This window comes from Megalobrama amblycephala, linkage group LG21, assembly GCF_018812025.1.
Source record: "Megalobrama amblycephala isolate DHTTF-2021 linkage group LG21, ASM1881202v1, whole genome shotgun sequence".
Taxonomy (NCBI): Eukaryota; Metazoa; Chordata; class Actinopteri; order Cypriniformes; family Xenocyprididae; genus Megalobrama; species Megalobrama amblycephala.
Genome location: NC_063064.1, coordinates 19,889,410 through 19,901,680, shown reverse-complemented (window position 1 = coordinate 19,901,680; position 12,271 = coordinate 19,889,410). Strand labels below are relative to the sequence as shown.

General features: G+C 39.1%; 1 protein-coding gene across 2 annotated transcripts; it reads left to right on the top strand.

Moving 5' to 3' along the window:
• The first annotated feature begins 2,215 nt into the window (after positions 1 to 2,215).
• vegfd (vascular endothelial growth factor D) lies at positions 2,216 to 8,114 on the top strand. 2 transcript variants are annotated; one of them, XM_048173410.1, is made up of 6 exons: positions 2,217 to 2,440; positions 2,560 to 2,750; positions 5,686 to 5,822; positions 6,236 to 6,339; positions 6,532 to 6,655; positions 7,556 to 8,114. In XM_048173410.1, the coding sequence occupies exons 1-5, from the start codon at positions 2,305 to 2,307 to the stop codon at positions 6,624 to 6,626; spliced, it is 663 nt and encodes a 220-aa protein (XP_048029367.1). In that variant the 5' UTR covers positions 2,217 to 2,304; the 3' UTR covers positions 6,627 to 6,655; positions 7,556 to 8,114. The 2 variants fall into 2 exon arrangements, with proteins under 2 accessions (XP_048029368.1, XP_048029367.1); XM_048173411.1 differs by lacking the exon at positions 6,532 to 6,655 and having other exon boundaries at positions 2,216 to 2,440.
• The last annotated feature ends 4,157 nt before the right edge of the window (positions 8,115 to 12,271 follow it).

Below are 12,271 nucleotides of genomic sequence, written 5' to 3'. Positions count from 1 at the left end.
GTCTGTTCTAGGCATTCTGCCTAAAACTGGTCTAATCTGAAGCTATCACATGCAATTCCTTTATGTCCAAATTCGTAGTTATTCTTCTTCCCCCTGTATGGTAATCAATGAACCATAAGAAGGAAAATTATCAAATTTGGCATGCTTGTAGTGATAGTAATTAAAAGTAATTTGACCAACTTTGGAGTATCTAGGACTAAGTCTATAGCGCCACCACCAGTTCAAATATTCACTTTTGTAAAGGTTATAACTTTTGAACCCTTTGTTCCAGAAAAATGAATGTCAATACAACTGATTCCTCTCTTCATACTGATCACATTCAATATCTTACATTAAGTCTCCACCCAGTACAGTAGTGGCCATTTTGAAAAGTACAGTATTCCGTTTTTTCGCTACTCCTCCTTCAAAATTTGTCCAATTTTGTCCAAACTTTGATCAGGTGATCTTTGGTCTGAGCCGCACAGAAATGACTGAACAGATTTTTTTTATTCATCTTTGTTCAAAAGTTATGATGTCACGAAGTTAACGAGGTTGACCCAAAATTGCTATAGAGGCTGTATCTCGGCCAAACTTTGAGCAATCAAAACTAAAATTGGTACACTTGATCAAGACCATGATCTGAGGTTCCATGCCAAATTTGGGAACAGCGCCACCTACAGGTCATGAGATCTGAAAAATGGCTATTTTGGCCAATAACTTTTGAACACTTTATTAGAAAATCAAGATCTTGGTGTCTATGGATTCCCTGTGCCATGCCGAATCCGAGGATATCGAATTCGTCAACATCGGATGAACCACGTGTCCGCCATTTTGAATTTTGTCATAAATTGCAATAACTTTTAAACAATTTGACATATCTTCACACAAATTGGTATGTATGACCTTTAGAAGGTCCTGAAGGTACCTGAGAAGTTTCAACACAGCGCCACCTACTGTTCCACAGATGTAATGATTATTGCAAAACCACTTATAACTTTTGAAAACACTTTCCAAAATGTGTATGCTTTATGTCATTTTATTCCCTGGCTTATGCCGATTCCGACGATGTGTCATTTGTCATTTTCCTTAAATGTACCTGTCCGCCATATTGAAATAAATGGAAAACAGTTTTTTCGCTACTCCTCCTACAATTTTTGTCCAATTTTGTCCAAAATCAGCTCAGGTGATCTTTGGACCGAGCCGCACAGAAATGACTGAATGGATTTTTGATATTCGCTACCATTCCCAAGATATTCATCTCTGAATGTGACCTTGCTTGTGTTTGTTGTCTTATGCTAGTTAGCTTAGCATGCTAATTGCTTAGCATGCTAACCAGTTGTCATTCTCTTTAATGTGGCTCTTCAGTTATCAAGTTAACCATGAGCTTCATTAGCATTAAGTTAGCTTAGCATGCTAATATGGTTAGCATGCTAAGTAATGCTTTTTTTGTGAATTCTTTGTTAGACTAAAAGGTTTCTTCCACAGTCTGTTGAATGTGCATCCTCAAGTAGCTCAATGTGTAAAGCCAGTTATCTGAAGAGCCCTGTATCCGAAGTTAGTGGGTTCGAATCCCAGGTGGAGCGGTTTTATAAAATAGTGTGTTTTGATTCCTTTACTGCCTCTTGGATTAGAAATAAATGCTTTTTGTTTCATGCTGTGTTCATTTTCATCTAAGCTTATGTACATTCTGAGTTCATTCTTGCCCGTAATTCTGAACCAGCTGTTTCATGTTTGTTCATTTTCTGCTGTTTTTCCTCTTCCTGCTCTGTATTGCACTACAGCATGATGAGCTGCAGAATGATCTAAAGTGCAGCTTTATAAGAATTCTTCATTTTGAGTTCATTTTCACATGAACTAATAAACTTCGGCAGGTGTGGAAACATTCACTTGCACAGTGGTGCAATGAGATGAGAAATGGACCTTGGACCCGGAGGTCGTGGATTCGAATCTCGTGTGGGGTTCCTTTATACAATTGTGTGTAATGAGTCATTTTGATACCTTTTTTATCCAAATAAGGATTGTGCTAATCTTTATTCCTCTTCAATGAGATACAAGTATTTTAGTTCATTCCGTGTTCGTTCTCTGAACTTCTATTGATTTTCATTTCATTTCCACCTGTCCTTCTGAACCAGATGTTTTGCATGTACATTCAATTTCTGCTGTTTTTGCTCTTCCTGCTCCGTATTGCGCTACTGCCCCTACTGGGGCTTGGCCCCGAATTGCTGCTTGCAGCTATATTTCAATATTGTATTTCTCCAATAGGAAATAAACCAAGAGAAGTGGGAAAAAGAACTGAGGGAAGCCGGAAGTCTGGATGAGCTTCTGATGTTGACCGAATACCCGGACTGGAAGCTGTGGAGATGCAGACTCAAGCTGAAGCACTTCAATGACGCCTCTCCTCCTGAGAACCGCAGGTCAACTCGCTATGCGGCCGCATCATTCAGCCCAGAGATGCTAAAAGGTTGAGACCTTCATGCAATTGAGAATATGTGGTGTCTAAGTACACATATTTGTGATTAGCAATGTGGTGGCAAATGTACAAAAAGTATAAATGTATATTGTTTTTTGTTTTTTCTTCAGATATTGATGACGAATGGCAGAAAACACAGTGTATGCCCAGAGAGACGTGTGTAGAAGTGGCTAAAGAACTGGGCACCAATACGGCAGTGTTTTTCAAGCCCCCATGCGTCTCTGTCTTCAGGTGTGGCGGCTGCTGCAACAAAGAGGGAGTTACCTGCCGAAATACAAGCATGACTTATGTCAATAAAACTGTGAGCACTACTCATTGCATTGCGTGGGTATTACATAAAAATTAATGTCCATTACAATTGATTTGTACTCGCTTATTTATATGGAAATTATGTGCAGTTCATTCAATATATTAAAGGGATAATTCACACAAAAATGAAAAATTCTATCATCATTCACTCACCCTCAAGTTGTTCCAAACCTGTATGAATTTCTTTCTTCTGCTGAACACAAAACAGAATATTTTGAATAATATGGGTAACCAAACAGTTGATAGACCGCTTTGACTTCCATAGTATGGTATGGTAAATAATGGGGTCCCATCAACTCTTTGGTCACCGACATTCTTCCAAATATCTTCTTTTGTGGTCAGTAGAATACGAAGCCCCGCACATGACATGCAGGAAAAAAAAGTAAGTCGTCCACAGGCTTTACTAAGTCTTTCTATCTATTTACTAAATCGTGTGCACGAATTTATAAAATGAGGGAATGACTTAGTAATGCGTGCGCACAGTTTTAGCCTACTATTTTATTCCTGCTTGTCATGTGCTGGGCTTCGTAGCAGAAGAAAGACATTTATACAGGTTTGGAACAACTTGAGGGTGAGTAAATGATGACAGAATTTTCAAGTTTGGGTGAACTATCACTTTAAGAATTAGATATTGAGCATCAATGCAATCATAGGACCCATTCACACAGAACATTTTTGCATTGAAAAAGAAAAAACACAAGGTCTAGAGCAGGGGTGTCCAAACTCTGTCCTGGAGGGCCACTGTCCTGCATAGTTTAGCTCCAACTTGCCTCAACACATCTGCCTAGAAGTTTCTAGCCTATTATAAGACCTTGATTAGCTGGTTCCCCCCAGGAGCAGGATTGCACACCCCTGATCTAGAGACACTTTTTTTAAAAGTAGAAACTTTTGAGACAAATTTTAAAACGCTGTGTCATGCGCTTGTAAAGGACGTAGGTCGGTAAGAGCTGTGCATGTAAACCTCGCTCCCCTGATCTCAAGAGTTGCTCTAACGACTGATGTTAGAGGCTGCGGTCTTTAGCCTCCTTGTTAGAATGCCCGACTCCCATGCCGGCAGACCCGGTTTCGAGTCCCGCTTAGAGCAGGCGGTTCATACAGGAAGGGTTACATTGGTGCCATGACCCAGATGCGAGTGAGGTTTAGCGGGGTGAGTGTAAAGGACATAGGTCGGTAAGAGCTGTGCATGTAAACCTCGCTCCCCTGATCTCAAGAGTTGCTCTAACGACTGATGTTAGAGGCTGCAGTCTTTAGCCTCCTTGTTAGAGTGCCCGACTCCCATGCCGGCAGATCCGGTTTCGAGTCCCGCTTAGAGCAGGCGGTTCGTACAGGAAGGGTTACATTGGTGCCGTGACCCGAATGGGAGTGAGGTTTAGCAGGGTGAGTGTAAAGGACATAGGTCGGTAAGACCTGTGCATGTAAACCTCGCTCCCCTGATCTCAAGAGTTGCTCTAGCGACTGATGCTAGAGGCTGCAGTCTTTAGCCTCCTTATTAGAGTGCCCGACTCCCATGCCGGCGGACCCAGGTTCGAGTCACGCTTAGAGCAGGCGGTTCGTACAGGAAGGGTTACATTGGTGCCATGACCCAAATGGGAGTGAGGTTTAGTGGGGTGAGTGTAAAGGACGTAGGTCGTTAAGACCTGTACATGTAAACCTCGCTCCCCTGATCTCAAGAGTTGCTCTAGCGACTGATGCTAGAGGCTGCAGTCTTTAGCCTCCTTGTTAGAATGCCCGACTCCCATGCCGGCGGACCCAGGTTCGAGTCACGCTTAGAGCAGGCGGTTCGTACAGGAAGGGTTATATTGGTGCCATGACCCAAATGGGAGTGAGGTTTAGTGGGGTGAGTGTAAAGGACGTAGGTCGTTAAGACCTGTACATGTAAACCTCGCTCCCCTGATCTCAAGAGTTGCTCTAGCAACTGATGCTAGAGGCTGCGGTCTTTAGCCTCCTTGTTAGAGTACCCGACTCCCATGCCGGCAGACCCGGTTTCGAGTCCCGCTTAGAGCGGGCGGTTCGTACAGGAAGGGTTACATTGGTGCCTTGACCCGAATGGGAGTGAGGTTTAGCGGGGTGAGTGTAAAGGACGTAGGTCGGTAAGACCTGTGCATGTAAACCTCGTTCCCCTGATCTCAAGAGTTGCTCTAGCGACTGATGTTAGAGGCTGCGGTCTTTAGCCTCCTTATTAGAGTGCCCGACTCCCATGCCGGCGGACCCGGGTTCGAGTCACGCTTAGAGCGGGCGGTTCATACAGGAAGGGTTACATTGGTGCCGTGACCCGAATGGGAGTGAGGTTAAGGGGGCTGAGTGTAAAGGACGTAGGTCGGTAAGAGCTGTGCATGTAAACTTCGCTCCCCTGATATCAAGCGGTGCTCTAGCGACTGATGCTAGAAGCTGCGGTCTTTAGCCCCCTTGTTAGGGTGCACGACTCCCATGCCGGCGGACCCGGGTTCGAATCCCGCTTAGAGCAGGCGGTTCGTACAGGAGGGGTTACACATAAGATATGAGAACAACGGTGAAACCCGTCCATCTAGCGCATGTTAACAATGGAAAGGCAGCACAGTGGAATGCAAAAACGTGTTCTGTGTGAAAACCCCCTTACATAGTCTTAAAGAGACAGTCCACCCAAAAATAAAAAAAATCTGTCAACATTTACTTACCCTCATTTTGAACCACTTTTATGGTACTTTTGTGTCTTTTTAAAACATTTTAAAGCATTGATCACTGTCAATTATAATTTAATGGAAAATCGTGGCCAGTATCATTCTTCAAAATTTCTCTCTTTATGTTCCACAGAAGAAAGTTAGTTATGCATGTTTGTAAAATCATGAGGGTGAGAAAATAATGTCAGAATTGACATTGTTTCAACATATGTGTTTGTTACAAACACTGTTCCACTTGACTGTTTGTAAAAGACGTCCTCTTCCTCACAGATTTTGAGTGTGAGTCTGGCACCATATAAATCTGGACCAGAGCCTGTGCTGGTGAAAATAGCCAATCACACAGAGTGTAAGTGCCAGGAACACGCGCTGATCCGCAGACATGTCCGTGAGAAGCACAGGAAGAACGGGTTAGTACCAGACTCATATGTAACAGAATAGGTTAGTGTTAAAATGGGGTACAAACACTGACATTAAATATTAGGTATATTGCATAAGATTAAATAATAGCGAATGTTTTAGAAAATGCTAAATTGATTACAAACAGGTTGAGCTGGATGAAGTTATCAATGAGGCAATCAGCATTCCCCTGCACTTACATTAAGTGCAATTTTTTTTTTACAGAGAGTGTTTGGGTATTTCTTGTGGTGTATCATCAAACTCTTTTAGACCCAACCCTTGTTTTTCCATTGCCATGCTGTGTTATTTACTGTTGATACAGCAGTGTTGCTCTTAGAGAAATTACAGATTGTGCCTTGCTGAGTGGCAGCCATATGTAGGAGTGCTTTCTGCCATAATAATATGTCTGTGTGTGTGAATGCAGTTGCTCTCCTACACGTAAGCCTGAAGACAAGAGGCTATGCAACAAGGGTTTAATATGGGACTGGATGGCGGAGAGATGTGTGACATACCCCTCCAGTAAACAAGGTCAGTGAGTAGGCTAATTGATTTCAACTCCCGTAACCTAAAACACGGACGCCTCAGTTACTTTTTACTTAGTCGCTATGGTTCAGAAACTGTAATTTAACATAGAATCAACAAGGCACAAACAACAACATGATATTTTTACACCTGCCATAATAACACATTTATTTTAATTTTATTATTTTATTTTACCAGAACCGCCATCTACCGTCAGTGAGGAGGACTGTGAGATTGATGTAGAGCGATGTGAATGTATTCCAAAATGGACAGACAGATTACACCATACGTGACACAATTCAACAAATCGTCTAAACTAAAGGTAAAATGACTTTCAAAAATATACATTTCATTTATCTCACACTATTAGATAGGCTTTTAAAGCAGAACTAAGTAACTTTTTTACCTTCATAAAGTCCTTACGATGGTTACTTGACTTGTAGTGGTGTGTTTGAAGTGAGCACTAACCCCCCCGGCACGTCTACGCCAGAAAACAGCACTTGCAAGTTGAGCTGCGCCGACCCGACACAATCTCACCTCATGTTCACATTCACGCGAGAGTGACAAAATGCTTTACGGTAATTCAAAAACAATGTATATATTATGACTTTATAAGACAATTTCGAAAATTACCCACCTCCATCGAGATTTCTTGTACTGTATTTGCAAAACTACTGCGCTGGTGAGCGTTGTAGTCGTTGTAGTCCAGAGCTGCGCTTGGAGTATTTACGACAGTGTGATTCACTGAAGGAACCTGTAGGGGGAGCTTTGCAAATCTTACTGAGTTCCGCTTTAAAACTAACTTGTAATGTTTGAATGAAAATTACATTGCTTACTTAACATTTTTCTTTGAGTGTTTTTTTAAAATGCTTTTTTTTTTTACATCGCTGTGGAATACTTGATTCTGATTGGTCAGTCGAGCCATTCCGTGGTCTGGTATTTTTCCGTGCGCTCTTTCGGTCTGATATACAGTGCACTTCTTTTGTGTCTCTCGTATCACACTGCATACTTGAGCTGATTTGATTTAGTCATGTTCTGTTTTCATTTTATTTTCTATTTTCAATATCATTATGCAAACATTAGTTACTTTTGAATGTTTTCTGAACATTCTGAAATGAGTAAAAAGATTTTACGTTCCCTGTTGGCTGGGTACGGAGGCAAGTTTGAGCTATTTCTCACCATCTAATCAATGACACTCAGTTTCTTTTACTTTCTTTTACAGCTGCAAGAGAGAAAACAACAATGAACACGACGCCTTGACAATCTGCAAGTGCTAAATGCAGAGACTGCAAAATACCATTTAATTTATTTATCTCTCTATTTATATCAAATAAAAATACTTTTATTAACATTTATTCACACATCTCATCAGTATCATGGCAGCGATAGCTTTCTAAATATAAAAAACAACTCTGCTTTTCCTGTCTGAACAGATTGAAAAATGAAATCTGAGGTAAATGTCTCCTTTGCACTGAAATCAACATTTCATCGTAAAGAATATCTGTGGATTTTCTTAGATATATTTATATCTATAATAGTTATGTTTAAGTATAACTTATAATTTTTCAAAATGATTCCTGAGTGGCTAATAGGGTCCCCTCCATCATGTTTCCATTGCACAAGAGGACTGTATGCGGGATGGTGAAGTTCTTCAATGACTAAGCCTCTTTTTAAGTTGTCTTCACCACTGAGCATGCTGCCAACAATAAGAAAATATGTACTGAAGATAAAAAGCTGTTCAAATAAAAAATGGCAAATTGAATAAAGGCCTATGATTGTGATGTTGTAATGCACCATTTTAATGCTGTGTATATGAAAGCATAAAAGAGCATCCTTGGTATGTTTTAAGAACATGTCATTTATGTAAATTTCCCATATGAAGACCATAAAGTCTTACTAGAGCAAATTTTGCTCATATAATTCTTTTTCTAACACTTTCAAATATCTCTATATAACTATGACACAAAACCATTAAATAGTCATTAAACATCATGAAATACCCTGTAAAAGACTATAGCAGGCAGTGTTGGGGGTAACACATTACAAGTAACGTGCATTATGTAATCAGATTACTTTTTTGATGTAGCGAGTAAATTAACGCATTACTTTACAAATGTACACATTTACACATTATTTTAATTAACTGCTTAAACCTTTTTTAAACTAATGAAATAAAATTCTTTCTCTTCTCTATGACAGCTGCTTAGAAATGTGCATTCATGTATACATGGTAACAGACAAAAAAAAAAAAAAACATTATTTTCAACTTTTAATAAAAGGTTGTACTGTAGGTAATATAACCTGTAATGTTAAAGCTGCTGTCCGTAACTTATTTTTGGTTAAAAATGATCAATTATTGATCAAATACATAACCAGCCAGTGATCGAAACTATCTCCTACCTTAGCCCGATTAACAACGGTAAGTTTGTAATAATGTTTTATAATTCGGGTGGTACTGGTGGGTTTTTGCGGGAAATTCGAGCATGTTGCCATTTGTCTTTGTGTCATTGTGTCACGTCTGTTTACATAAAGAATGAGTCCCAGCTATATCGCATGCGAGGTAGATCATTTATAGTCTTTTCTCACAGCAGCTGCAATAATTAAACGTATCATTTTGATTATATGGTATGACAAATTAACGTTGGTAGATTAGACTGTACAGAAATTGAAATCTACAGTTAATGTTAATACACACTAAATACACATGCAATGCTGATGTTGTTAACATTAAAAATTTGAGAACAAAATATAACTATAATAATAATTTGCATGGTTTTTATGTGATATGAGCTAAGCAATTGTTAGATTTAATCACCATTGGCAGCGTAATTGTAATGTTTTTTTTTTTTTTTTTAAGTAGCAGACATGTTACTTATTTGTTCAGATGACATTTTGCGGTGAAAATTCTTACTTTGGTCACACTTCAAGACTACAATCTGTGATTCCAAAGTACAGTATCCACACCAGTGCTGTGACTGACAGCAAACATTAGATTAATCCGCGCTGACGAGTCGTGGTGATGATAGATGATAATTCTGCAAACAACTGCAATTGCAGGTTTCAAACAGAGATGGCGACAAAGAAGCAAAACTTACAGACTGCAGCTTTAAAGGGTTAGTTCACCCAAAAATGAAAATAATGTAATTTATTACTCACCCTCATGCCGTTCCACACCCGTAAGACCTTCGTTAATCTTCGGAACACAAATTAAGATATTTTTGTTGAAATCCGATGGCTCAGTGAGGCCTCCATAACCAGCAATGACACTTCCTCTCTCAAGATCCATTAATGTACTAAAAACATATTTAAATCGGTTCATGTGAGCACAGTGGTTCAATATTAATATTATAAAGTGACGAGAATATTTTTGGTGCGCCCAAAAAAACAAATTTCTAAACACTGCTTCAGGAAGCTTCAGGAAGCTTCGGAGCGTTATGAATCAGCGTATCGAATCATGATTCGGATCGCGTGTCAAACTGCTGAAATCACGTGACTTTGGCGCTCCGAACTGCTGATTCGACACGCTGATTCATTATGTTTCGAAGCTTCCTGTGAAGGAATGTTTTGACCACCACTCTATAATTCCTTATTTCGTTTTTTTTTTGGCGCACCAAAAATATTCTCGTCGCTTTATAATATTAATATTATTATTCAGGTAATATTCTAAATGTGTTTTTAAAAGAAAATGAGTAGGGTATGTTGTTGAATGCATTAGTCTGTTAAACACTTGAAAAAAAAAATGCCTGCAAGGCCTGGAAGAGAGCATTAGCAAGATTTTATACACAAAAGTAACGTACTGCATTACCTTCTGTAAAAAGTAACTTAGTAATGTACAGTAATTAGTTACTTTTTTAAGGGGTAACACAATATTGTAACACACTACTTTTAAAATCAACTAACACTCATAGCAGGACGTTGTCACAATAGAAAACTGCTATTAAATAGTCAATGTGTGTTAACTGAACACTGTGTGTAACTGAATCTTTCTTACTGTACAATAATGGTGGAAAGGTTTTTTTAAAGGTCTGCTTCTATAGAAATATATAGACTTCCTGTATACTCTGTAGGTTTCTTGGAAAGTCAGATGAAATTTCCTGTAAATTTCTTTTCCAGATCAGCTTTTGTTTACACTTACGGTATACACACAAAAATCATTTTCCTTGGTGATCTTTCATGATGTCAGTAATTCCCGACTATAAGAGACTGTATTTTCTCTAACAAATAGATCTATAGTGTTCATGCTGGTTTTGCTTGACGTATTCTTCCATTTCCATGGAAACACTTCCATTAACTTATAGTAGTACCATCATAGCCCTGACATTAATGGTAGGTCTAGGCAGCTTGGGGGCAAATGCGAATAAATCATTATTAGTACAAAACGTTTGTAAGAGCACCATGACTCATAGTCTGATGTGTTACCCTGTTTGATAACTATATACCAGTATAACAAACAGATGTCAAAGCTGACTCCAATGAAATTAATTTGTCATGTTGGCTCACACATAAAGGACAATGGCCCGACAGAAGCACAATCAGCTGTTCTCAACATCTTGTTTTCCAGTAATTATCAGTATTTTTTCCCCCAATGAGTAGGGATTTGTCGTGACAAGCCAATAAAATGCTATTTTTCTGCCACATTGCATTGCAAAGCACGTCCTGATATTGCTGAGTTAGATGCGTTCCTGGGTAAACATATTTTGTTGATCCTGGAACAACATTCTAGTCTGAAAATTTAGTCTTAACCCTATTCCTACCCCTAAAACTAACCCTACCCATAAGTTATCCCAAAAATCAGAGGGAAATGATAGATGAATAACGCTGATGTAGAAGCACCAATTCATGATTTTAAGCCTAAACTTGACATAATCTGTAAACTTGTCCCTCAAATCTGATTGGTTGATTTGAATGTTGTTCCAGGATCAACAAAAATGCTGACCCAGGAACATGCTGAACTCAGCAATATCAGGTTATGCGCATTGCAACAGCAGCTTCATACTGATGCCAATGAATATTAACACATTCTCCTAAAATAGTAATCAGAATCATGCAAATGAAGTACTGAAATGTCCAATTCGTTTTAGTGAATTGTGTCATTCAAATGCTTGATTTAAGTGAACCGATTCACAAAACGACTCGCCGATTTGTATGTTGCTGTGCAGATGGCTTTCGGCTTTTTTTAGCAACAAACAAAACAATATGATGGATATTACAATAATTATTATCATTTTTTGACTCAGTAACTTGCTTGAGAGTAGCTTGTATCTTGAGAAGATACAGTTGAATATATATATATATATAACCAGTGCTTCCCACACATAGACTTTACTTGGGCGGGCCGCCCAGGTTTATTAACATTCAGTTCACTTGTCACTGCGTTTATGATATTAAATTAGTTATCTTACCCAGTAAACGACCTGTTGCTCGCCATTCTCGCTTCTCTTATCTTCTCGGTGGCAGCAGCAGAGGCTGGAAACTGTAGTGGGCGTGGCCAACTTGTCACTTCAATCGAGGGTGACCAATAGAAAAATGCCTTTCATCCTGGTTGGTAGAGACCGCCCACTGAGCTACAGCTTCACGTGCAAACAAAACTTTTCAATTCGCAAAACTTTTCAACTTGCAAAACTTTTCAGCTTGCAAACCTATTCACCTCGCAAGCAAAATATTTTGACCCGCAAAAAAGACAGCAGAAAAGAGAGCAAAATGTGTGGGTTTGGGATGAAAAGTTCTCGAAGTGCACAAGGAAAAATAAAGGTTTTCAAAGATTTACACGCACTGCAAATAATTCTGTTATCAACTTCTTTATTTTTGAGCCTTAAGAAGACTTTTTTTGCAATATATATATTTTTTAATTACAAAATAATTAGTTTTACTCTCAAACACAATATGTTTGTTTGAGTAAAAAAGACACAAAAGAAAGTCCATACCCCAAGATGATGAA